The 27,844-nt window shown below is 37.8% G+C and overlaps 4 protein-coding genes across 4 annotated transcripts; 2 read left to right on the top strand and 2 right to left on the bottom strand.

Annotated features, from left to right (window-relative positions):
- Positions 1-3,695: 3,695 nt before the first annotated feature.
- Positions 3,696-5,288, top strand: LOC125470191 (protein PSY3-like). Its single transcript, XM_048568838.1, has 2 exons — positions 3,696-3,924; positions 5,011-5,288. Exons 1-2 carry the CDS (start codon positions 3,741-3,743, stop codon positions 5,160-5,162), a joined length of 336 nt encoding a protein of 111 aa, XP_048424795.1. The 5' UTR covers positions 3,696-3,740; the 3' UTR covers positions 5,163-5,288.
- A 1,483-nt stretch (positions 5,289-6,771) lies between these two features.
- LOC103945063 (internal alternative NAD(P)H-ubiquinone oxidoreductase A1, mitochondrial) lies at positions 6,772-10,381 on the top strand. The gene is made up of 8 exons (XM_009355581.3): positions 6,772-7,248; positions 7,756-7,969; positions 8,065-8,225; positions 8,372-8,437; positions 8,662-8,825; positions 9,205-9,319; positions 9,540-9,719; positions 9,802-10,381. Exons 1-8 carry the CDS (start codon positions 6,772-6,774, stop codon positions 9,952-9,954), a joined length of 1,530 nt encoding a protein of 509 aa, XP_009353856.1. The 3' UTR covers positions 9,955-10,381.
- A 407-nt stretch (positions 10,382-10,788) lies between these two features.
- On the bottom strand, positions 10,789-12,369 carry LOC103948817 (selT-like protein). Its single transcript, XM_018646974.2, has 4 exons — positions 12,083-12,369; positions 11,899-11,972; positions 11,290-11,608; positions 10,789-11,131 (listed from the first exon to the last, which is right to left on the bottom strand). The coding sequence occupies exons 1-4, from the start codon at positions 12,281-12,283 to the stop codon at positions 11,021-11,023; spliced, it is 705 nt and encodes a 234-aa protein (XP_018502490.2). The 5' UTR covers positions 12,284-12,369; the 3' UTR covers positions 10,789-11,020.
- A 203-nt stretch (positions 12,370-12,572) lies between these two features.
- On the bottom strand, positions 12,573-17,656 carry LOC108867350 (putative disease resistance protein RGA4). The gene is made up of 3 exons (XM_048568992.1): positions 14,534-17,656; positions 14,272-14,441; positions 12,573-13,822 (listed from the first exon to the last, which is right to left on the bottom strand). The coding sequence occupies exons 1-2, from the start codon at positions 17,476-17,478 to the stop codon at positions 14,438-14,440; spliced, it is 2,949 nt and encodes a 982-aa protein (XP_048424949.1). The 5' UTR covers positions 17,479-17,656; the 3' UTR covers positions 12,573-13,822; positions 14,272-14,437.
- Between the last annotated feature and the right edge of the window lie 10,188 nt (positions 17,657-27,844).

Below are 27,844 nucleotides of genomic sequence, written 5' to 3'. Positions count from 1 at the left end.
AGTATTGAATGATATAAGGCGAGACTTGTAGCTAAGGGTTTCACTCAAAAGGAAGACATTGATTACCATGAGACATTCTCTCTAGTTTCAAAAAAGGATTCATTTGGAATAGTCATGGCTTTAGTAGCTCATATTGATTTAGAGTTACATCAAATGGATGTGAAAACAGCATTCCTGAATGGAAATCTTGAAGAAAAGGTATACATGATATAGCCAGAAGGTTTCTTTGATGAAAAGAAAAGTCATTTAGTTTGCAAATTAAGAAAATCCATATATGGACTAAAACAGGTCTCCCGCCAATGGTATTTAAAGTCTGACAATGTAATTACCTCTTATGGTTTTGAGGCTAATATTGTCGATGAATGTGTATACCTTAAAATCAGTGGGAGTAAATTTATAATTTTAGTTTTGAATGTGGACGATATTTTACTTAGAAGCAGTGACTTGGGTTTAATGCATCAAACGAAAAATTTTCTTTCACAAAATTTTGATATGAAGGATATGGGTGAAGCCTCCTATGTCATTGGCATAGAGATTCACAGAGATAGATCTCTACGAACATTAAGCCTATCTCAAAAGTCCTACATTGAAAAGGTTTTAGAAGGATTCAGGATTCAAGATTGTTTGCCTAGTATTGCACCCATTGTCAAAGGAGACAAGTTCAGTCTTAATCAATGTCCACGGAATGACTTGGAGCGAGAAAAAATGATGAATATACCCTATGACTTGGAGTGAGAACAAATGAGGAATATACCCTATGCTTCATTTGTTGGCAGTCTAATGTACTCACAAGTATGTACAAGACCTGATATAGGATTTGCAATTGGAATTTTGGGAAGATACCATAGTAATCGAGGCTTGGAACATTGGAAGACTGCTAAGAAAGTCATGAGATATTTACAAGGAACCAAGGAATATAGGCTTACATACGAACACTCCAACTTTTTGGAAGTAGTTGGTTATTCAGACTTAGACTTTGCTGGTTGTGTAGACTTAAGAAAGTCTACTTCATGATACATTTATCTCCTTGCTGGAGGAGCTGTGTCTTGGTGGAGCGCCACACAAACTTTAGTTGCTTTGTCTACCATGGAAGCAAAATACATCGCTGTTTTTGAAGCTTTTGCACATGTGAATTAGTTGAGGAATTTTGTTATAGGTTTAAAGATCGTTGATACTTGATAGTATTGCAAGGCCTTTGAAGATTTACTATGATAATATGGCTACAGTTTGTTTCACAAAGAATAATAAAAGTGGAAGCTACAATAAGCATATCAACATCATCTATTTGATTGTCAAAAGACATGTTAGAAATGGTGAAATTTCTATTGAACATATAAGCACTCAACAAATGATAGTAGACCCCATGACCAAAGGTTTGCCAGCAAATTTGTATAAGAGTCATGTGGGTAATATGGGAATCATTGAATCATCTCTGTAATTAATTGTTGAGCTTTGTATTTAAGTATTTTGAATTCAATAAAGTGTTTTTAATTTTGTGCACAATAAAGTTTTTCAATTCAATGGACTTGATAAAGAAGGACCAAGAATAACAAGTTAAAGTTGTTCATAAGGGACTCAAACGGAGAGTTTCAGACAGTGTAATACATGGAAGGGAAAGGCTTGGTTTTGAGTCTTGACCGCCATGATTTATGTTTGAAATGTTCTATTTGGGTTATGTTTCTTGTCATTATTTGTCTGGGAAGTTTTGATCAACCTATCTGTCTATTCAGGTCTATATCATTCTTAATGTTAATATGCGGACGAAGTGGGAAAATGTTAGCAACGTTCAAATATTTTCACTTAAGGTAGCCCACATATTAGTCATTAATATTTAGTTATTGATATTGGTAATTAGTTAAGATATGAATTAGTCAAACAACTCAGTCCAAGCATGGCTCTAGTTGATTACAATCCACTAAGAGCAGGACTCTGGTTGACAAATAAGAGGAGAGATTTTGGCTCGCGAATCCCTTGATGGTAGGGATTAGTGGAGTCGGTTTGTTTTCATGTGAGATTAAGGGGTCCCTAGCCTAGCCTATATAAAGCCTTGCATTCCATCTGAGAAAGGTACTCGAGTGGCAATAGGCTAGAAGATCACTTAAACTAGAGCAATAGGAGCCGCTAGAAACTTGTTGTTGGACAATCATGGCTGGAGGTTAGTTCGAATTCTATTTACATGTTGTTGCGCTGAATGTGAACAACAAAACTGATAACACGGAGCTCTCTATATTTGTGGTTATGTGTTGGGCAATGGTTTTTATTCTATCTTTTCGCATTGTCCCAATGAACCATCAACATAATATGTTAGATATTGGTTTAGGTTCACAACATATAACGTAAATATGCTAACATAATGTTTGGTTAGTTTAGACAGTGTGGCAAGAATATATTAGTCTTCATGTTCTTTATGTAATTTTAAATTTAGTACTTTAATGCCTGTGCTTTGTCTTGTATCAATTCCAAGTCCAAATACTAGCACCATTCAACGTCTTTCTGATGTCTGCAGATCATTGCAAAGTGAGGGATGGCCAAACATCACCCTGATCTGATAATGTGCCGGAAACAACCGGGGATCACCATCGGATGGCTATGCGAGAAGTGTGATGGCAAGTGTGTGGTCTGTGACTCCTACGTTCGTCCTTGCACTCTTGTGAGGGTTTGTGATGAATGCAACTACGGATTTTCCAGGTTCGCTAACGTTGTAGTGATTTGTATTTGGGGATTGTTGGATATACATTTGGACTCCTTGATGTAACGAGGTCAAATTATTGTAGTTTTAATTATCACTAATGCTCTATCTATATATGGCTACAGGTAGTGCATGAACCTAGTTTCGCATCTTCTCTCTGTTTTTGTTAATGTTACTTAAAGTACCTTAACAACCTTTTATATCCAAAGTGAATGGAGGGGTGTCATGTGGTTGGGCAGATAGCTAGGCCCGCTCAAAAAGACATTGTTTGTTACTGTGTGGTCGAATTAACTAAAAAATAGGAAGAGTACGTGTCTGTAAAGAGATTCTGGTGTAACAAATATTTAATGGACAAATAATTTATTATTTGAATACATGACAATCATCTATACCATCGGTGATGTATAGTACATGGACTAGAGTAGAAAGTGATACAATTAATGGTCACAAAATAAATAAACATGATTACAACTTTTGAATGAGAAAAGGAAGCTGCTACTGCTGCCCGCTTCTGTCTGGTCATCGCTTGGCTTCCTTATCTGGTAATTAAAGTAGGGGATCGACATCAACACCGTTGACTTTTAAAAGTTAGTATCTTCAGATGCACTCACCAAAGGAAGTTGGATTATCTCTCCTCTTTTTTTCTCTTCTCTTCCCTCCTCTTTTATTTGAACGGTTACGGTTAAACTACGTTAACATCTTATATTAATATTTTATAGCAAGAGAAAGATAAAATAAGAGAATGTGAGAGGAGATGATGAAAGGAGATAGAAAGAGGAGATGAGAGAATCCTAATCCCTCACCAAGGAGTCTGCCTTTGTTCATTCATATGTGAACGTGACAACCATGATCTGTTAACGTCAACTTTTAATACATAACATATAGAATAATACGTGACAAATGTTTAGGGTTTAGTGTTCATATATCTCTACTTACAAAATATATTAACAAAATAATTAAACGTGTTATAATATAAGTGGAATAATATACAGCATGATAGTGATAAAGGATGCCGAAAAGTCTCTCGGTATTAGTATTATTCAACCTATAAATGGAGCAAATATTTGGCCTCCCATGCTTCTTGTATATAATCATATCAGAGGCTCAGAGCCAACCACAGAGAGAGAGAGAGAGAGAGAGAGAGATGGGGTTTGGAGGTACTCAGCTGTGCTTGTGTCTCTTGCTTGCCTTTGCTGTAATATCTTCATCTGCTCGGAACACCATTCTATTTTCAGGTATGCCGCCGTATATGTCTCTCTTTACCTATATCTACTTCAACCACTTGTTGGCGTAAAACTTACCCGCAACGAGTCGAGTTTCATACCCTTCTTTCTGTGCATCGATCTCCATTGATCATGTGAACAGAGAGGAAATGAAACGCGTTGCAAGCAAGTCTTGTCCTACCGTCCTTCAACTGATGCATAAAAACAATCATCTCCAAAGCCATTGAATTTGCTATTCTTTTCCAATCTTAACCATTGGAGGATTATTATGTTGGAAATTAATTCTATAACACCCTATATTTTGTCTCGTTACGATATACAAATGAACCTTACTATTATTTAATATAAATAATATAAATCTAGGAATAAATAATTCATTATTGATCAGCAAGCGTCAGATATCCGTTGCCTGCGTTTTGGAATTGGGTTGCAGGGTGTTGAAGTGTGTGCAACACCAGCTGGGTTTGCGCATTCATAGTCGTATAGTCTCATGACTCTCATCTCATGCATCCATATATATATGTGTGTGTGTTTTGTCTCTTTTATATATTATTTGTATATTTGCTAGTTGTGCTTATGGACACTGCTCACACACCAATTGAAACTTTGTCTAAACCATTTTCCCTGTAAGCCCTAGATCCTCTTGTTGGAAAGGAACTTCCATATCCCCGTTTTTTGTTCCTTTATCATGTAGTGAGAGATAACGACAATTAATATTCTCATTTCCGTGTCACGTGAAGTGAGAAATAAAGACAGGAGCCGAGAGAAACGGGTGGAGAAGTCCTCAGACTAATTAGCACTGTCATTTTTTCTCTTTGACCCTAAGATAGAGGGTATATAAGGATATGTATTGTTTGCTTTGATTCTTGACTAGCTAAGTGTGCCTTGTATATTCACAACATAGGTCTCATAACGTTAGTGTTTATAAGGCAATATAACTTTGACCATAAAACATTATTTCGTATATACTAATATACATATATCTTTTGTAATTAGTTTGTTAACAAGGTGTTTATTTATTGTTGTAATGTACTAAATATTATGCAGTGGAAGCTAATTTTCTTCTTTCCTTTGTCGGTGCTTGGTTATATACTATAGGTGATGAGGTGGTGGTGGCCATGGAGATGGAGGGTAGGTCTTTGAGGGTGACGACAAATGACTACAACGACCCAACTGCCAATCGTGGGCATGATCCCTCCCCCGCCTCTTCAAGAGTCAAATCCAGAGGAGACGGCGGCCGGAAGGGCTAAAGCCTAAAAATGTAATATATTGCTTGAAAAGGCTATTATATTGCCTCATGTATAACATGCTTTCATTTTTTTTTTTCCATTGGGTGCACCCAAGTTATATCTCAAATAAAAATTGTACTCAAAATATTCTTATTCTATCTTTTAGCTACATTAAATAAGCGATGACTGTAATCTATATTATCTGTTGACAAATTTTTTTTTGTTAATTAAAAAAGTATGGAAAGACGATTTGGTCTATATTCATAATTCCATAAAAATATCAGAAAAGAAAATTATGGACATCAAGGTAGTTGCACCAAAAGAATTTTATTTTTATTTTTCTCTTCATCGCCCACATGTCATCAAAGCATCACACCCCACTCTATCTCTTCCCAACGCCTCTCTTCTTAACTGCACAAACCTCTGCAAAACAAAACAAAAAAAAAGTTAGGGTAGTAGTTAATATTTACCTATACACTGAAATTTTGTGCTCACAAGAAAAAAAACATATGTAGAATAAGTACTCTAGCTTATCTCACTTTTAATTTGGGAAGGTGGATCAACTTTATTGTATTATTCACCGTTTTTTCAATGTATCTTCAAAGTATTTTATGATCTGACATTTTTGTCATTAAATCTTATTCCTTATATTTTTTACTAGAATGTAATAGATTAATGAGAGCTCGAAGTATAGCCGAAAATCTCGAAAACTTGTAACATATTACAATTCAACGTGGTAATTTCCTGGTGTATGATGTTGAACCTGGAAATTTTTTTTAGAGTATTTTTAAAAGATATGTCAAAATGTTTAAATCAACAATAATAGTTAAAAATATAGCATTAATGTTTTTCAACCCATAAACCAAATTTGATGTGACATGACATGAAATAACATATCTCCCCCTACTGTCAAATTTGACAGCATTTTCAAATTCTTTTAATATATTATTAAATTCTTTTTATTAATTTTTTTATTGGTTTAAGGCATTGCCTTTTTATTGTTCATTACCAATGCAATGTTTAAATATTTTTATACCTTTTAATTCATTTTCTTTCATCACCAATAAAAAGAAAATAAATATGAATTTCTATTTTACATTTAAAATTTGGCATATTAGGTGAAGAGTAAAATTTAAAAAATTATCAAAATATCACATAAGCTATTAAATTTAAATTTTATTTAAATTTAGCATATGAGTTGAAGGTGACCTTAATATATCAAAAACACTGTTTGATAAATCAAGTATCGTAAAATAATTAGTTTTTATTTAATGACAAGTGTACTAGACGATGTTTTAGGTATACCAAAAAACTTCTCTTGAACTTGATTGTTCTCCAAGGCTTTACCGTCTTACCAAGGGAACGCTAGAAACGGTACCGATAGAATTACAGCGTGTCCGAACGTTTCAGCCAAGCCAACTGTAACACGAATGTAACTGCCACGAGAACGAAGGCCACTGTTGACGTGTCAAGTTCTTAAAACGACCTGCCACAAATTCATCACAACCGCAGAAAACGACACCAAATTCTTGGAACTTTCTCCACCTTCGTCAAGCTCACGTATATGTGCTGCAGAGCCAATCTCTACTCTTAACTTCCACTAAACGACGTCGTAACGCATCCGAACGCCATGTCTTGGTTCAGGAGCCTCATCCAAGTCTCAGCCACCACCGCCAGATCATCGGCCCGACCCAGAATTTCTGACCCGTTCTCCTACACTCTGCTCTCCCGCTTCAGCTCTGAGCCGGCTCGCCCGAGTCCGATCCATGAGACTCCGGATCCGACTCCTACTCCTCAACCTCCGACCTTTTACTCGGGTCTGGGCCCCACAATGCCCGGCGACAAGCCGAGGGTGGTGGTCCTGGGTTCGGGCTGGGCCGGGTGCCGGCTTATGAAAGGATTGGACACCGAGCAATACGACATCGTCTGCGTGTCGCCGAGGAACCATATGGTGTTCACGCCGCTGCTGGCGTCCACCTGCGTCGGAACTCTGGAGTTCCGGTCCGTAGCCGAGCCCATTGCGAGGATCCAACCCGCCATTTCGAGAGAAACCGGGTCGTATTTCTTCCTATCCAACTGTATCGGCCTCGATTCTGATAAGCATGTGGTAAGTCCATTTTTTCCCTAGTTTTTTTTTGTTTTTTTTTTGGTTCTTGGATAGTAAATAGTGAATTGGGATGTTTTGATTTACTGATTTATTGACTTTCTGGGTAAAGTTTGCAATGGGTAATCATTACTTAATTGAACTTTTGCTTTTCTGTACACTGTAATGAAAAATGTGGATCAAATTATTAGCTTCTGCGTTGTTAATTTTGGTAAAAATATGATTTTTCAGCTGAAAGTGGCTTAATTTTAGGAAATTGTTATTAGCACTTCAAAAATCTCATTTGTCACTCCGAACTTTCTATAATTAGAAAGAAAAATACAAGGAGTGTAGAATGAGATTTTTGGAGTGCTAATAACGGTTCCTAATTTTAACTCATTATTTGATTCAAGTGCTACAAAGATTTGAGCTTTTTTTTTTTGTTTTGGTGGAGAGAATATACAAAATGTTGGAGAATATTTGGATTTAAAGATTGCCTTACTTGCAAAAATGCTGGTTTGGGAAATGAAGGTGAAATGCGAGACGGTAACTGATGGAGCTGAACCCTTGAAGCCATGGAAGTTTGAAATTGCGTATGACAAGTTGGTAATTGCTTTGGGAGCAATGCCAACCACTTTTGGCATACAAGGTGTACATGAACATGCAATTTTTCTTCGTGAAGTCTCTCATGCCCAGGAAATCCGTAGGAAGCTGCTCCTAAACTTGATGTTGTCGGATGTGCCTGGTATACTGCTGCACTTGGATTTAATTACTAGAGAACATCAATCACATGATATGAGATCTCATTGTGTATTTCGTTTGATTTTGGTTTGGAGGCAGGTGTTTCAGAGGAAGAGAAAAGCAGACTCCTACACTGTGTTGTTGTTGGAGGTGGTCCCACAGGAGTTGAGTTCAGCGGTGAACTTAGTGACTTTATTCAGAGAGATGTTCAGGAAAGATATGCTCATGTGAAAAATTATATTCATGTTACCTTAATTGAGGTTTGTTCATTACCTCGCCACGAGATTCAACCATGTTGAATACTCCTTGTCTTATCTTCTGCAGAATTATTAGATAAAAATGCAGTCCATGCAACTGAGTAAGTAGATTTCTATTTGGAAACTTAGTAACATTCTTGTCTTCATAGGCAAATGAGATTTTATCATCATTTGATGATCGGCTGAGGCACTATGCTACGAAACAACTGACGAAGGTAAGAGATATTTTATTCATAACAGAACCTATTGCCCTGTTATTAGTCAAATGAGATATTATCTGAGAATCGTTCTTATGCACATAATGGCAACTTCAAATCCTTTCACCACCTGTTGTATTAAAGAACTAAAGAGTGGTTCTCAGAGATTATCTCCCACAGTTGCTACAGTTTTCCCACTAATTGCTGGGTATGTTCATTGCACGTTTGATTGTTTCTCTCAGTCAGGAGTTCGTCTTGTCCGTGGGATCGTTAAGGATGTCAAGGATAAGAAAATAATTCTTAATGATGGCACAGAGGTTCCTTATGGTCTTTTGGTATGGTCTACCGGTGTTGGTCCATCATCTTTGGTGAACTCATTGCCGCTTACAAAGTCTCCTGGTGGAAGGTAATACTTTAATTTGTTTCTAATGAAATGAGTTTGTTCCTCCTTTCAACTACTGGAGTTTCTAACAAATCTAAGCTTACAGTATAGTATTGTTCTGATCTTCATCTTAGAACCTCATGAGTTTTCATAAATTTCAGTACCTTCTGGTGAACTTTTTACTTCACTTTTCACCCCAAATTCAGTTTATATTGTTCCATTTTCTCCTCTGCGACACAAATCTTTCATTTCAATACCATCTGTCTTTTTAAATGTCATATTTCTTTTCATATCATAAGGTTTCAGTATGATTTGGTCCATGTGTTCCCCAAATTGTTTAGTATGCTTTAGAATGACATATCCTGTTAGCGTAATTTTTTATGACCCTTTTCTCTAATTGCAGGATTGGTGTTGACGAGTGGCTGCGTGTTCCTGACGTGCAGGATGTGTACTCAATTGGAGACTGTAGTGGTTTTGTTGAAAGTACCGGAAAACCAACTCTTCCAGCCTTGGCCCAGGTTAGGATTTGTTCGATTATCCATTCTCATAGAATCCCATCTCCCATGTGTGTAAAAGTCCATAAATTTTGTGTAATGGTAGTATTATACTGTGAAGTTCTAGCCAACCAGCAAATTCAATGAAATTATTTTCTTTTTAAAAGTTATTCGAGATTTAACGGTCTGCTGTTAAAGGGCAACTGAAATGATCTTTATGCATCTCTGTTTTAAATATATGAAGGTTGCAGAGAGGCAAGGAAAGTATTTGGCCAATTTACTGAACAAAATTAGCAAAGCTGGTGGAGGACGTGCCAACGCTGCAAGAGAGTATAAATACGAGGAACCATTTGTGTACAAGCATTTAGGAAGCATGGCGACTCTAGGGAGATACAAGGCTCTTGTGGACCTCAGACAGAGCAAGGTGAATTTCAAGCCACTTTGAAGCCTCTGCTCTCGCACATTAAGCTAAGATAACTGACCTTATGTAGCGCACATATTTGCAGGCGGGTAAAGGCGTATCTATGGCTGGGTTCTTCAGTTGGTTTGTTTGGCGCTCGGCATATTTAACCCGAGTCATAAGCTGGAGGAACAGATTCTATGTGGCGATCAATTGGCTTACAACATTTGTGTTTGGGCGCGATATAAGCAGAATCTAGATTTGACAAGGAAACGAAGAAACCTAGTAGCATGAATACTGCTACTAGGTGATGCTGGCGGCGGAGGCTGAGACCAAACTACGGTGGGGCGGCGGTGAGTGCTGTGATGGTTAAGGATTGGATTCAATGGACGGTTGATGGTGGCGGTGGCGATTGAACCACTCCCACGGTAAAATAAAAAAATAAAATAAAGTACTAAGAGATGATGTAGATATGATAACGATTGCCATGTTTTGTTTCATATCAGTTGGTTTAGTTCAGTTTATGACGTGGTGCTCTTATACACTCTACTTCTATTCATTTCTAAGAACATATGGCTTTCGAACGACGGGGTTACACAAGATGTTCTTGCTGTTTATAGTTTATAGGACATATATCGTGCCTGTTTATATAAATACTAATGTGATTTGGTTTTCTTTCGGATATCGTTCTTGAACTGCAGCATTGTCATCACATCGTATTATCGTGTATTATCGTCCCGCAGTGTCAGTTGAAGTTCTTTACAAGTACGTACAGTTACAACTCGAAACACTACTGAAATTTGTTTACTTTGCAGTTCTGTTGGCAATATAACCACCGTCTTCGGCTATTTCTTGATATGAAACGAAAACCGTCATCTCCCTTTAGAAGTTTTGAACAAAAAAAACACATGCAGTACATATCCAAAACACCTCCATAAACTCAAGAAAATTGAAATGCACGTTCAAGTTCCATTTCATCCGAGGCATTTCCAGTATGCAGAGCAGAACTTAGAGCGAGTACATGATCAAGTACCCAAAAAACATACTCATACGTGCAAACCAGGAAGAACACATACTTTGAGTAGATACGGAATATTCCGAATGAAACTATATTAACAGGCTTAAATGAGTTGAAATCGATTTTAAACCGAATCAATGATCATCTCAGGACGCAAGCAGGCCCAGGTTATCGTTCATAACTTTGTATAACAGTGATGGGAAACAATTCATTACAACTCCTAGCTCGAAGCCTTTGAACCTACTAAGCACGTATGCGAGCTTCAAACTCCAACCGCAATTTGGACTTTACAAACCCAGCTACTAGACTAGGACGATAAAGCCGAGTCTGTGATTCTTGAACTACCCAACTTACTCGCAATGGCATCTCTTAGTTCAATCTCTCCCGGAAATCTTCCCTCCTTCAGCTTTGAGAAAACCTGCAACATACAAGAGAACAGAAGCTAACACTCACGCGTATGCATCAATCAAAGACAAGCGTTATTGAAAAGGCCAAAAGCGGCTTTCACCAAAAGGAATTAAACGAATAGGAAATGATAATCTAGCTCCCAGCAAGAAGAAAAAGGGGTTTGCGCACCAATTCATCGTTGAGGTAAACTTCAAAAGCACCAGTGCCCTGGAGGAAGGACTGCAATGCATTGCCTAGAAGCCAAGTGGATGCAATGGTACCAAATCTATTTGCACGCAGAGAATAATACCAAGCAGGAGGTGTCGCAACCCCCAACATAGGAAAAATCTGCTCGCCCGCCATTATAATCCCAAAAACTCCAACTTGAGCAACCGGGACCAGCTTGCTGACCACACGCTTTGGAAGGGGCGGGGGATAGTTCGAAAGTTCAACATGGATTCCAGGAAACGCAGCCTCCAACATCTTCGTCATTGTTACCGCATTCCCCCTATCAAATGCAAATTTTTTCGATAAGTAAATATAGCCCAACCCCGACGATCCAATCTAACATGTTAAGTGCAAAACAAGTAGGAACCCACATATTCTCGGTACACTAATTCGTAGCTAACAGATAAATCAAGAGAATTTTACAGTTTATCTGATAAACCCCAGGATCCGAATAACAATTCAATTTCAAATGAATAGCTGTTCAAGTTGATCTTCTATTATCCCACATCATAATTCGACATAAAACTAAAAACCCAATTCAAGAAATCACAAAAGAAACAAGAGAATTACTTGTACGAGCAAGAAGTGCAGAAGCTAATCTTGACCGTGCTGCCGACGCCGATTGCCCCGAAAGCGCTTGGTTTCTGAAATCCGACCAAACCAAAGAATTAAAGACGGAAATTAGAATAGGATAAAAATACGGAATCAATTGCAACAAAGACTGGGAATTTAAGAGGAATTCAGATTGAAATACCTGTGGGGGAAACTCTAGGGTTTCTTTGGCGACTGGAGGAGGTTGGTGTTGGTGTTGGTGTTGGTGTTGGAGGTGGGGATGGTGGTCGTGGTGGTGGGGAGGCTTGTGGGGCGGAGGAGGGGGCGGGGTGAAGAGGTTTAGGAGGTCGGTGCAGAAGAGGAAGAGCGGAAGCCCTAACAGAACAAGCTGAGCTCGATCCATTGATCAGTCAACAGAAACCGTAGAGAGAGAGAGAGTTGGAGACGAAAATGGTTGCTTTGACTCTACTGGTAGGTAGCAGATAATATTCTTTGGACCTCAAGGAGACTTTGGGCTCAGTTCCTTCTATGTAACCCAAATAAATTTAGGGGTGTGATATTAACACACTTCTTTTTATTTCTCACACATTCATTTAATTTTCGGCCGTTGGATCGGATGAAGTGAAGAAGATCAATCGATATAAATTAAAAAGGGTGTGTGAGAAGTAAAAAAATCTACACACCCCTAAATTTATACGAATATGAATGATAGTGGGGGAGATAATGATTTAAAGGTAGGAAAATGATAAACACACACCATTTGTAGCTTCACACATCTATGTTTAATTAGTTCTTTGATTTCGTTTGATTTATTTAATCTGATCATCAAAAATAAAAAGAAGTGCATGAAGCTAAAAAGAGTGAAAATTACCTCCCTAAACTGTTACCTACTTGAGTTACAAGTGTCTTGCTAGACAATCGCTTTCTTTGGAGAATTATATAAAAATTTTATGAAGAAATTTTGATATGTAAGAAGCTTAAAGTTCAATTGGTTAAAAGTATTCATTCATTAAACAAAATTGTGTGCATAACAAATAAAAAAAACATTGCTTTGGATACTCAAACAAGTTTACAATTAGACCAAAATTAAACCTTTACAAGTTACATTTGATTTGATATAACAGAATTTAACCCTAAAACTATAAGCGGAAGAAAAAATAAAAATGAAAAGAAAGGAGGACGAAGAGGATGACATCCATTTATAGCAAAGAGAAAAAAAAAAAAAAAAATGATGAACTTTTCATAGATAGAACAATAAATACAACATAACTTAAGTTGTTAAGAGCGCTCGTGCATACAAAGTCAAAATTATATTTTTTTTTTTTTTAAGAAAACCTCGGCGTTACGAGAGAAATTTTATTGATAACGAAAAAAAAAAAATTACACCTAGTCAAGGGGGGGACATAAACCTAACCCCTCATAGTACAAGAAAAAAAAAGAAGGAGAAAAACAATATGCAAAAGAAGGGGGGACATAAACCTAACCCCTCATAGTATAAGGAAAAAGGAGAAAAACAACATGCAAAAGAAGAGGGGAAACGAAAATAAAAAAAAAATACAAGAAAGTGAGACAAACCCTCTAGCTTAAATCTAGGGTTGGTTCGGGTCGGAATCCTGACCGAAACCCCCAACCCAAATCCCAAAACCAAAACATTTCGGGATGGGATTTTATATTCCAAAACTGAACCGAAACTATTCAATTCCCAAAATTCGAGATTCCCGAAACTGTTTCGGGATTTTCAAGTCACTTCGGGATTGGGTGGAATCCGTTCTATCAGTAATCAAGTTGCTCGAATGCAATGCTAATGCAACTAGCTCCTCTCTTTTGATAGTTTGTTAGCTTTGAAGAAATCCACAAACTTATATTGTGGCTTGGCAGTACTCTGCAGAAGCAGCAGAGCCGCAATGAGCTCTAGAGTTTGAGCTCCAAACAGTGATATTGCCTGCACTACCAAAAAAAAAAAAAAAAAAAAAAGATCAATCGACGGTGTGCAAACTGCATACTTAATGCAAAATCATTTAGAGTGAGTGACTGAGAGAGTCTGAGGAAGTGAGACTGTGAGAGGAATACAGAAGACCCAACTCACAATAGACGGTTGGATTAGATCTTAACCAATATAACGGTCCAAGTAATTTCTAATTATAAGTTAAAAATAAATAAATAAATAAATATATATATATAATATTCGGTTCGGTTCAGGATTACCAAACACTTTCAAAGATGTGGCCAAATCCCAAACCGAAATTTTCGGGATCGGTTCGGTTTTGGGTACTGAATTTTTCGGGAAATTCGGTTCGGACATTTTTCCATCAAATTTCGGGACGGGTTTTTTCGGGAAAAAATGCCACCCCTACTTAAATCAAATCATGGTTTGATAGTTGAAGAAATTACCCATCAGCATCAGGAATCCTCGGATTGCAGTAAGATGTTGGGACTAAGTGCGGCATTGCTCCTCATCAAACATATCTCCACAGGACAATTTGAACTTGATGATCATCATGTGCTAGCGAGTCACCAATTGATCGACATTGCTCCTTTAACCAATCATGTCCAGAGATCATCTGAAGATTTAAAAGAAAAATAAGAAAACAAATATAATGGCAGTGACAATTGATAATCTCGTACATAAATATCTACACAATAGTTCAATTACCTGAAGAAGTGACAATTGGTAGTTCCATACGTTGCAAGATACTCCAGGGTCCGCCAATATCTCTTTTCAGGAGTCAATTGATCTGGAGTCCTCCATTCGGAAAGAAAATGGATGTTTGGGATATGAGAAATCTTGGGCCACTCCTCTCCACGGCCTTCTTTGCAACGCTTTTCAAGGATGCTCGAACAATTGTTAAAGATAAGATTCTGTAGTGGTACTTTGCAAAGGAAGTCTGGCAGTGTCTTTAAGTTATGGCAGAAATAAATTTCTAAGTAAGAAAGGCATGGCATGACTGTAATTTCAGATTCTTCTTTCTTCCACCCTTCCACGCCTTCCCACTCTACCCAGCTAACCATTCCGCGAAGGCGGAGTTCTTTCAATTTTGGGAATAATGCTGGCGACGGTTTGAATGATGTCTGATCTTCTATTCCCAAAAATTCACCACCAACCTTTGTCACACTGTCCAACCCATCTATGGTTAGTATTTCGAGGGACGGAAGTTTCCCAAGAGGAGGCAAAACTTCACACTTATCCCACCGTACAATGGTAACGATTTTCAAGTGGTTTAACGACGCCATCCAAATTGGCCAGGCAGTCCCAGTATGCCCAAGAATGTCTAAAGCTTCCAAATCTTTGTGCGGTCGTAAGACATCCAATATTTCTACACTGCTTTCTGTCTGCCTGTAGTGCATACCACTACAATTTATTCCGAGATGAAAAAGTTTCTTTTGATCCCACAATTGAGCTTTCTCAACCTCACTCACATCTTTTACATCCCCAGAAACCTCTACGACGAGACTACCCTGAAGGTTCAAGGTTCTCAGATCTTCAAATTGTAATGCTTCTTCCTTGTCACCGCAACACACAACAAACGTATCCAGTGCCTGCAAACTTGTTAACCTCCCAATCCCTTTTGGTAAGTACATGAGAGGACATCCTTCAATATAAAGATGTTTTAAGCTAATCAATCTTCCCATGTTATCAGGTAGTTTTCCAAGTGAGAAGCAACAGAAAAGGCGCAAGGTACACAAATTGTATAATTCACAAATAGCATCAGGTAATTTCTTCAAACCATTATTAAAAGACAAATCAATATGCTTCAAATGTATCAATTGTCCAATCTCCTCTGGAAGTTCTTTGAACCAATTACAATCTATCCAGTCACCACTCAAATTTAATGTCCTAAGACATTTCAATTGCAAAATAAACTCTGAGCTTATTGTAGTTATTACCCATTTAAAAGTTGTGAGTGTGCGCAGGTTTTTGCAATTGGAATATGAGATAGCTAGTGAAAGTGGACCTCTGGGTACTGAAGCTAAGGTCAAATGGCGAACCTTATCACCCCATATTGCCATTTCATTGGTAGCACCCTCACCCTCAATAATCAAGCATTCATTCTTGTTGAGAAATTGGAGAAAGTCATGCACAATATCATGCATTTTGCAACTTATAACTTTACCGCTGCCACGATCTTTCTCAAAATCTTGGAAAAAAGAACGTGCTACTAAGTTATCAAAATATGTTTGGCCAATCATTTCCTTATCTTTATTCCCTTTCGAATTAAGATAATCTTGTGCCATCCAAAGATTAATCAAACAATCTCTGTCAAACTGATAATCTTTAGGAAAAATAGCACAATATAATAGGCAACATTTAACTTCAGGGGCCAAATCATAATAACTTAGTAACAGTGGTTGGAAAACTTCTTGCTCAACATCTTCTAGACCCCACATTTTACTGCTCAAAACATCTTGCCATTCACTCCGTGTTGTCTTGTTGCGCATCAGACTACCTAAAGTTTGGACAGCAAGAGGCAGACCTTTACACTTCTTTACAATCTCCCGACTAATATCTTCAAACTTATTGGACACGTTGACTTCCTTACCATAAAAGGCCATGTGCTTGAAGATTGACAAACAAAATTGTTCACTCAATTCTCCCATACTGATCATGTGACTTGTTGCTCTCATCATATCAACAACCTCATGTTGTCTTGTTGTCACCACTATTCTACTGCCTTTAGCACCGCTTTGAATCAATGCTGCCTCTAATTGTTCCCACTTTTTACGGTCTCGAGTCCACATATCATCAAGGACAAGGAGAAACCTTTTGCCCTCAATGAATTCAGACACGCGTTGCAAGACACAGTCCAACTCATTTGAACTTGAGGGATCATTACCAATAATAGCTTTGGCAATCTTAATCACTTCAAAAGGATCTGACACACAAACCCATATTCTCTTTTCAAAATGGGTTTTAACTTTGGGATCATTATAAACTAGTTGTGCCAAAGTTGTTTTGCCCATTCCTCCCATCCCTACAATAGGGATGATAAGGGTTCCCCTCCCTTGTTCACTACTATCAGTCAACAAATTTGTTATCAAAACATCTTTTTCGTTTTCTCGTCCAAAGATGTAAGATTCATCGACGAAGGACGAAGTTATCCGTCGTTCAAGTCGTTGAGTACCTCTCTCTATGTGAAACCCATACATTTTTCTTTGCTTATAAATCAAAGTTAAACTCTCATTCAGCTCTTTTATCCTAGCAGCAATGTCATGACGAATAAAGACCTGACTGACTTGGCCAAAACAAAAGCAACCAGAGGAAACAGAAAATCTGACCTTCTTTTCAGGAACAAGAGCAGCTGCGCCATCTCTTTCTTGCTTCTCAACCTGTTGCCTCAGAATGTCATAGTTCCACTCGTCCAGCACATCTGCCATCTGGTAAGATATTTCCTTGAGGTTATCCAACCAGTTTCTCACGTGTTCCTCCTCCACCTTCCTTCGCTCAGCGTCCTGAAGCACAGCTTGAATAGCTATGAGATTACTAGTGAATTCTTGAACGTCTTTCTTAACGTTCAAAACATTTTTCACCTCATCTTCTATGTAATGAAAAGTTGCTGAAGCCAACCGCTCTAGCAGCATGGAAACGATCGCATCAGCCATTTTTAATGTTTGGAATCAACTGACAGTGGATTAGTAAACAAGTAGGGAAGTATGAATGAAGAAGAAAGGCAGGATGGTTGTGCAAGTGCCTTTCCTCTACCAAGTTTATAATTTCCAAGGCAAACTCCAAGTCAAGACTCAATTATATTTGAATTCAACGAAAATTAGATGGGTACAACCTGGCTTGATACATGAATCCAGCTCAAATTATAATGCATATTTTGAATTACAGTATGCTACGCGTTACTTATACGTTTTAAATGTATTTATATGTGTAAATTGACAAAAGAAAAGTCAAATATTTAAAATAAATAAATAATTTTAAATTATGTTAGAAGAAACCTCTCATAAACCAATTAAAGCAACTGAATTCACAATAAAAATAGGTCTCTATAGAATTTACATTAAGAATAAAGAAAATAATATTTAATTAATAAACAACTGATTGAATCATATTACTGCTAACTTATTGTGAGGCTTAACCCACTCTCTTCCTCTTAGTGTAGATAATATCGTTTGTTCAAACAAAAAAAAAACACAGTCATTTAACAACTAATTTAATCACATTATTATCCGCGTGTGAAATACCTTTTTATAATTGGCGCCTCTTAAGATATTTTGAACGTGTTTAAAAATAGAGAAAATAATATTGGATAAACAAATGATTGAATCACATTAATCATAACCTATTGTGAGTTACTAATTATATAGAAAAAAAAAATGTACAAAAAAATAATTATTAAAAAATACTATTAAAAACGAAAATACCCATGCCACATTTGATGCCATTATTTTGAGTTCCTTTTGAAGTTTTTTGTTTGAGGAGCATTTTTGTCTAATTCTTTTTGGTGAAGCTTGTGACACCAAAAAATACTATTCATTGGGCTTGTTGGCTTTATAGAGAAGATTAAACTCAATTAGTAGAGAGATTTTTCAATGTGCTAGGAACGCATGCTGGTACACTACGTGTTCTTATATAACTTACATGAAATTTTCTTTTTTATGTTATTAATTTTTTAACACAAGAATCTCACCACTTGTATAGAGACACATAGTGTACCATTCCGTGTTCCAAGTACATTGAAATGTCACATCCCGGCCCGGGGCGCACCACTTCCCGGGCCCGCTCCACCACTGTAGCACGATATTGTCCGCTTTGGGCCCCGACCACGCCCTCACGGTTTTGTTTCTGGGAACTCACACGAGAACTTCCCGATGGGTCACCCATCCTGGGAATGCTCTCGCGCGCTACTCGCTTAACTTCGGAGTTCCTATGGAACCCGAAGCCAGTGAGCTCCCAAAAGGCCTCGTGCTAGGTAGGGATAAGAATATACATTTAAGGATCACTCCCCTGAGCGATGTGGGATGTCACAGAAAAATCTCTCCAATTAGTCAATTATAATACATTAAACTCAATTAGTATCATTAATTGAGTTTAATGTATTAAAATTTACTCTCTGATACTGATTTTGTCTCGCTTTAACCTTGAAAGAAATGTTAAATTTAAGGATATTTTGAAAATTTCTATTTTTATAAATTTAAGTGATTTTTACAGCTCAAAGCAGTAGAGAGTAAATTAATTGAAATATTAACAAATGTGGGACGTGATTTTTTTAGAGAGTCTCCTTAACAAGTGGTTAATATAAAAACGATAACATTTAAAATAAAATAAAACGAATTACATAGTTTGCGATCATGTTAACATTTTCAAGCAACAACTAAGATTGCTAATAAACCAAGACCTATGCCAGCAAGTGGGTGATAAACATAAACAAAGACTTCTTAGTTAATGGTCTTTATATTGCATTTGATCATTTGGTAATTTTATCATTCATTGTTAATGGTCTTTGATCTTTGTTTTGCAAATACAGAGCTTTTGTTAATGGTAATTTTATCAGTTGTCTCAAAAAGTGTGCCGTTTTCAAAATTTGTTTTAATTCTTGTAAATTAGAATTGTTTAAAATATCCTGCGACATTAGATAGGAAAAAAAATTCAAAAACAAAATTTGTGATGTGGCTATGGTATCAATAATTTGTGAGATTGAAAAAAAATTATCGTCACATTATAGAAGCATATTGAAATATTAGATACTAATATATATTTTTTAATAGTTTGATAAATATATTATTTATAAGTTTATATTACATGATGTTTTTATCAAATGACAATTTTGGAAATAATGACATTTGCCAAACTTGGAAGAAATTGCCACCTAAAACAACCAAAACCAATCAAGTCAGTCGCTTTATACTTACAAGTTATAACTCGCACTAATTAACCGGGACCCATTACTTCAAGTATTCAGCGAACAAATCACTTTCCAGCTCTAAAGCCATTGCACCTTTCAAGTGGCCATTGAAGAAACTTAGAGAAATATCTTTCTGAAATATTACACTTTTCATTACCCAACTGAAATAATTACATGAGATGGTATATATAGGCATACCAGAAATAACAACTCTAACTAACATGTACACATAGCACATTACAATTAGGTAATTAAAAACAGAATGTATGTCATGATTTGGCATCCTCATCTTTACACCCCCTCAAGCTGAGCTGGGAACAAGTTGGAGTTCCAAGGGATAGCTTGGATTGAAGAAGAAGGAACCAGTTCTTGGTCAAAGACTTAGTGTGAATATCAGCAATTTGGTCCTCAGTACACACATACTGAACTTGCAGCAGATTAGCAAGAACCAACTCTCTAATGTAATGATAATCTATCTCAACGTGCTTTGTTCGAGCATGAAATACAGGATTGGAAGCAAGAGAGATGGCAGAGATGTTATCACACCAGATTGTAGGTTTGGAGGATAAAGGGAAACCAAAATCATGAAACACCTTACAGATCCAGGTAATTTCAGCTGCAGTATGGGCCAGAGATCGATATTCAGCTTCAGTGGAGGATCGAGCCACTGTAGGCTGCTTCTTAGCGCTCCAGCTGATTAAGTTGGTGCCAAGATAGACACAAAAGCCACTGGTGGAACGACGATCGAATAAACAACCAGCCCAATCTGCATCAGAAAAAGCAGAAAGATGAAGAGAACCTCTTTGAAACCATAAACCATGATCAGAGGTGCCTTTGAGGAATCGGAGAATCCTTTTTGCAGCTTGCAGATGAACGTCAGTGGGATTATGCATGAACTGGCAGACTTGATTGACAGCAAAAGAGATATCAGGCCTAGTCCAAGTTAAATACTGTAAGGCACCAACTAGGGATCGATATGCAGTAGGATTGGAGAGAGGAATGCCACTGTGATCCAGTTTAGTAGTGCCAAGAGGAGTACAACATGGCTTGGCACCGTCCATTTTAGATTTCTGAAGCAAATCTAGAAGATATTTGCTTTGATGAAGAAATAAGCCCTTTGATGAGCGTTGAACTTCCAATCCCAAAAAATAATGAAGGGGACCTAAGTCCTTGACAGGAAACAGAGATCCAAGTTGCTGAATAACCTGCTGGCACACTGCCGGATTAGGACCACTGATCAATATGTCATCCACATAAACCAATACAATAACGAGGGAAGGAACCTTGAGAACAAAGAGAGATGCATCAGAGCAGGATTGAGTGAAACCAAAGGACTTGAGAGCGTGAAAGAGTTTATCAAACCATGCCCGAGGAGCCTGTTTAAGGCCATAGAGAGACTTATGAAGTTTACACACATGATTTGGCAGATGAGAATCAGTAAAACCAGGAGGTTGTTGCATAAACATCTCTTCTTGTAAGTCACCATGAAGAAAAGCATTACTGATGTCAATCTGATTGAGAAACCAATTGTACTGAACTGCAACAGTTAACAGAATTCGAATAGTGACCGGTTTAGCGACAGGGCTAAAGGTTTCTTGATAGTCCAGACCTTGTTGTTGGTGAAAGCCCTTGGCAACCAATCGGGCCTTGTATCGTTCAACAGAACCATCAGGCCGCTTCTTAATGCGAAACACCCATTTGCAACCAACCACATTTTGAGAAGGAGAAGAAGGAACTAAGGACCAAGTGCCAGTAGCTTGGAGAGCATTAAATTCATTTTGCATAGCTAATCGCCAGTCACTGTGCTTGGAAGCTTGAGTATAAGTAGTGGGAATATAATCAAGAGTGGATGGTAAAGGGTGTTTAGTAGCAGAATAAGCTTTAGGGCGAAAAATACCATTCTTGGATCTAGTAACCATGGGATGATGGTTAGAAGCAGCTACAGAAGAGGAAGGATCAATAGAATGATCAGGAGATGGAGAAGGGGAGGGTGAGGAAATATGGGAAACAACAGGGGAAGGAGGTGGAGGAGCAGGAGAAGGCGAAGAGGAAGAAAGAGGGAAGTGAAGATCAATGACAGGAGAAGCAGGGTCAGGTGAGGGGAAGCACTGGGAAATAGAAGTGTGTGAAAAGGGAAAGACGGTCTCATTGAACAATACATGCCGGGATATGTATACCCGGTTGGTGAGAGGATCCAAGCATCTGTAGCCCTTGTGTTGTAGACTGTAGCCAAGGAAAACACATTCCTTACTTTTACCATCCAACTTAGAAGAGACATAGGGCTTTAACCAAGGATAGCAACTGCAGCCGAAGATCTTAAGGCGAGTATAATCTGGGGCAGTATGAAATAGCAACTCCCACGGAGAAGAAAGAAGACCAGATATGGGCAATCGATTGATCAAATAGAGAGCAGTAGAGATAGCCTCAACCCAATATTGTTGAGGAACATGAGATGCAACTAAAAGAGTGCGAGCGGTCTCTACAAGATGCCTGTGTTTCCGTTCGACACAACCATTCTGCTCAGGAGTGTGTGGGCAACTCAGTTGGTGAGAAATGCCATGTAATTGAAGAAATGCTTGCAAAGAAGAATTAACAAATTCACCCCCTGAATCTGAACGAATAGCCTTGATTTTATTTCCAACAGAATTTTCTACATATGTTTTGAAGGCTACAAATGTAGAATACACCTCAGATTTTGCTTTTAATGGAAAAAACCAGCTATACTTAGTATGATCATCTACGATCAACAGATAATAGCGAAAACTACTAACTGAAAGGACAGGAGCAGGGCCCCAAACATCACAATGAAGTAGTGCCAAGCTGTGGGATGCAGAGGAACTTGCAGCCTTGAAAGGAAGCTTGTGGTGTTTAGCTATAGCACAATCTGAGCAGAAAAAATCAACTGAAGAAGTACCATGGAGAGCAAGTTTATTCCGAGCTAGAACCTTGCGAAAAATAGGAGAAGAAGGATGGCCCAACCGACTGTGCCATATCTTGACTGGAGCTTTAATACTGACGAAAGCTGAGGCAGAGAGTGAAGGAGAAACAGTACCAGAGAAAGAACGATGAGAGGACTGCAGAGGATAGAAACCGTCTTCAACTGAACCCCGCAAAAGCGTCTTCCCCGTAGAACGATCCTTAACAACGGACCCAGTAGAATCAAGAGTTAATGAACAAGAATTGTCTCGGAGAAATTGAAAGGCAGACAACAAATTGTGCTTCATGTGAGGTACATGAAGAACATTGTTCAGTTTAAAGGAAGTAGCAGGTGTACAGAATGTAGAGGAACCAACATTAGAAATGGACAAACCTTTACCATCACCTATGTATACTTTGTCTTCACCATTGTAGGGAGTAGGAGAGTGAATATTGGAGATGTCATTGGTGATGTGCGAGGTAGCTCCAGAATCAATCAACCAAGTAGGAGGAGACTTGGCACTGGAACGAGCACACATCGCTTGGAGCTTGGAAGGAGGAATTCGACCAGAAATCTCCGGATTCATACGATCATAACAATCAAGGGCGTCATGACTGGAATTGCCACAGATTTGACAAGGGGCTCGAGGACCAGAAGAAGAGCCTCGAGAGGGAGCAACAGTATTGGGGCGATTGTAGGTATTGGAGAAATTGTTGCCACGATAATGACCGCGATGACCACGATTATTGGAGAAGCGATTGGGCTTTCCACGATTCGAATTATACCGAAAAGAGTGCTGCAGAGGTTGATTCTGAAATACATACGCCTGAGGCGGGGTGGGAAGTAATGGGGGCTGAGTTTTGACCGATAAGGCATGAAACGGTTCAATAAGATTGGAAGAGGCAGCTTTCTTGCGACGAATCATAGAGAGTTCTTTGGTGAGTAACAAGCCGTGCAATTCATCCAACGATGTCGAGGATAAGCGAAGCATGATGGAATCCGTGAAAGACTCAAACTCATCAGGAAGCCCAGCAAGAGTGGCTGCAATGAGATCGCGATCAGAGATTGGGGCTCCAGCAGCAGTGAGAGAATCTGAGATTTCTTTGAGCTCTTGCAAGTAATCAGACATGGATTGTGATCCTTTTTGAATGCTTTGAAGACGTGATCGAAGCTGATGAACATGCGCATCAGAAATACCCCCAAATCGTTGCTCAAGTTTGAGCCAGAGATCACGAGATGACGAAACACCAACGGTGAACGGAATCACCTCCTCAGATAAGGTGGAATTGAACCAGATCAGGAGGTTTTGATCTTTCTCATACCAAACTTCAAACGCCGGATTCAGAGTGCGATCAGGCATAAGTGGTGACGGACAAGGTTCGGTACCATCAACTATACCAAGAAGACGATAGCGCCGAAGAATTGGAGCAAAAAGAGCACACCATGGGAGGTAATTGGACCGCTTGAGCTTGATTGGCACCATACTACCAATATTTTGGATTGTGAGAGAGGTATAAGGAGAGGAATTAGGGTTTGAAAAGGGATTAGGGTTTGGAATGGGAACCGACTCAGAAGGAGAAGCAGTCGCAGACGGAGATGCCATGGAAATCAAGAAACTAGATCAATGATCGAAGATCGGAATGACAAACGCAGCAAGAAATGCGATCGAATCGGGTAGAAATCAGAGAAGGAGAGCGGAAGAGAAGAGGATCGAGAAAAGCCGTGAGGCAATTGGCGATGAAACCATGAAGAAACTTAGAGAAATATCTTTCTGAAATATTACACTTTTCATTACCCAACTGAAATAATTACATGAGATGGTATATATAGGCATACCAGAAATAACAACTCTAACTAACATGTACACATAGCACATTACAATTAGGTAATTAAAAACAGAATGTATGTCATGATTTGGCATCCTCATCTTTAGCCATCGCAATCAACTCTAACTTGCCACGTTGCCAGCCGTCATCATGTTCATAAAAAAAAATTAAAAAAAAAAAAATGAAATCTTTATGCGGTCCCAGTATGCCCAAGAATGTCTAAAGCTTCAAATCTTTATGCGGTCGAAAGACATTCAATATTTCTACATGCTTTTTGTCTGCCTGTAGTGCATGTACAATCGATTGCGAGATGAAAAAGTTGCCTTTGATCCCACAACTGAGCTTTCTCAACGTCACTCACATCTTTTACATCCCCAGAAACCTGTACGACAAGACTACCCTGAAGTTTCAAGCGGGCTCCCCCTAATAATTATGACCCATCCCTTTAGCCAATTTAGCTCTTAACACAGGGTCAAGTTTTTTTTGTTATTAGGATAGGTGAAGTATTCTAGATCCATCCTCCGAAAGAACCGGACATGCTAATTTTTCATCATTCAGCTTGAGCATGAATCAAATGAATTCATATAAAAAAATCGATATGTTATCCATATCCACACATATATGAATGATTCTATGTAAGAAAACGGATTCTCTCTTTCGCTTCTCAGATCTTCAAATTGTAATGCTTCTTCCTTGTCACCGCCACACACAACAAAAGTATCCGGTATCTGCAAACTTGTTAACCTCCCAATCCCTTTTGGTAAGTACTCGAGAGAAGAACATGCTTCAATATAAAGATGTTTTAAGCTAATCAATTTTCCCATGTTATCAGGTAGTTTTTCAAGTGACGTGCACTCAAGATGGCGCAAGGTACACAAATTGTATAATTCACAAATAGTATCCGGTAATTTCTTCAAAACATCATTATTAAACAAATCAATATACTTCAAATGTATCACTTGTCCAATCTCCTCTGGGAGCTCTTCAAACCAATTTTCATTTGTCCATCCACCACACAAATCTAATGTCCTAAGGCATTTCAATTGCAAAATAAAATCCGAGCTTATGTATCAATTTCTGATTTAAAAGTTGTGAGTGTGCACAAATTTTTGCAATTGGAAGATGAGATAGCTGGTGGAAGTGGACCTCCGGGTATTGAAGTTAAGGTCAAATGGCGAACCTTATCATCCAATATTGCTATTTCATTGGTAGCACCCTTGATAGGTATTTTTATCACATGCAAAAGTAAGGATAAAAACACTTAAAAATACTTGTAAGAGAACAAGGTAGTTATAGTATAGTAGCTCAAGCAAGGTCGTTTTCTATAGGAATTGAATGAATAATATGTATTTAAACTAATTCTTAGCTAATTGTTTGAAAACAAAGATTGGAAAAGGTTGATTTTGAAACTAAAAATAATAAAAACGAATTTAATTAAAAGGATTAAAGAAATTAGCAAAGTAAAGGAAACAAAGGAAAACGTTTTGAAAACCAAATTGTAAAATGTCTAGGGTTATGCCGTCCCCTTAACAATCCTATGTAAATTTACTAATTACTTATGAATTACCCATACAACTTTGAAGGTTAGGTTTTCTTTATGCATGTTCTACTTGTGGCATTCAAGCTAGAACACATATCAAACATGCAATCCGTCTGTGACATTCAGATCAAAATAAACATGCATGACTCATTACGCTTTGTGAAAACCTTTTGAAAAACCATGCAACCCCTAAGACCTGGCATTCGCCCTAGGTGAACTTACAACTATTAATCACAAGAAGCAATATTCAATTCCCTGGTGGCATTCTAACTGAATTGCATCCAAGTACTTATCTAAACATCTTAATGGTCACGAATCATTAAGACACAAACACAGTTTAAAGCACATTGATTAATAATTCAAAGTATGCATGTATAATAGCATAAGCAATTAAATAAAAACTACATATTCATACTAAGGCTCAAGGTTTCACCCTAGCAAACGGAAATTAGTTACGAACAACCATAAAACAAAAGGAATTTTATTGAAATAGAAAAAAGATAGAAAACACCTTGAAATACAAATTGTCAAAGCCTAGCAAAGTTCTCCAAATTGATGCCCCATTTCTAATGGCTAAATAGCCTTATTTATACTTCTACAAAATAAAACCCTAAAAAGTCCTAGAATGAAACTAGGAAACATAATAAAATAATATAACTAGGAAATAAAAGGTTTCCTATTTGAACTAAAATTCAAAGTTCTCAGAAAATTAGTCTTTTGACCAACCAAATCAACTCCGATTTAGTCCCAAAAGGTTTCTTTTTAAAGCTTGAGACGTCTCCTACAAATCCTAAGAAGGAATCTTCCTCAAAATATGTCATCTTGACCTCCAAAATACCCAAAATGTCCATAAATGTCAATATGGGAAAGTTGCGCGCTTGGCCTTCTTTTATTCGCCACAGTCAAACGGCTTAGTAGAAAAATCTGAAATTTTGATACAATCATCTTGAAAGGCACACGAACATCATCCAATTGGAATCACTCCAAAATTCATCCGTTTGTTCACTTTATGCTTAAGAGGAAGTCGAATGTCCTACATTGAAAATTATAATCCAAAGTATCAAAAATCTCACAAAATAACCAATAAATTAATACTAAGATAAGGGTAAAATATCAACTCATCAGCTCTTACTCTCAATAATCAAGCATTCATTCTTGGTGAGAAATTGCATAAAGTCATGCACAATATCATGCATTTTGCAACCTATAACCTTACCACTGCCACGATCTTTCTCAAAATCTTGGAAAAAATAACGTGCTACTAAGTTGTCAAAATATGTTTAACCAATCATTCCCTTATCTTTATTCCCTTTCAAATTAAGATAATCTTGTGCCATCCAAAGATTAATCAAACAATCTCTGTCAAACTCATAATCTTTAGGAAAAACAGCACAATATAATAGGCACCATTTACAAACTACCTAAAGTCTTTGCAGCAAGAGGCAGACCTTTACACTTCTTTACAATTTCCTGACTAATATCTTCAAACTTCTTAGACTCATCTACTTCCTTATCATAAAAGGCCATGTGATTGAAGATTGACAAACAAGATTGTTCACTTAATTCTCCCATACTGATCATGTGACTTGTTGCTCTCATCATATCGGCAACCTCATGTTTTCTTGTGGTCACCAATATTCTACTGCCTTTAGCACCATTTTGGATCAATGCTACCTCTAATTGTTCCCACTTTTTACGGTCTTGGGTCCACACATCATCAAGGACAAAGAACAACCTACACCAAGTCCTAAAGTGTTGTGATAACTACTACGCAACCTACGGAATTGAAGAAAGCCAAGGTTAACAGCCTAGTGGTTATACGGACTTGTCTGCT

Source organism: the organism of the source record quoted next, unplaced genomic scaffold (assembly GCF_019419815.1).
Source record: "Pyrus x bretschneideri cultivar Hongxiangsu unplaced genomic scaffold, Pyrus_bretschneideri_v1 Contig5, whole genome shotgun sequence".
NCBI classification, from domain to species: Eukaryota; Viridiplantae; Streptophyta; class Magnoliopsida; order Rosales; family Rosaceae; genus Pyrus; species Pyrus x bretschneideri.
Note: the sequence above shows the minus strand (reverse complement) of the source record. Positions and strands in the feature narration are given on the sequence as shown.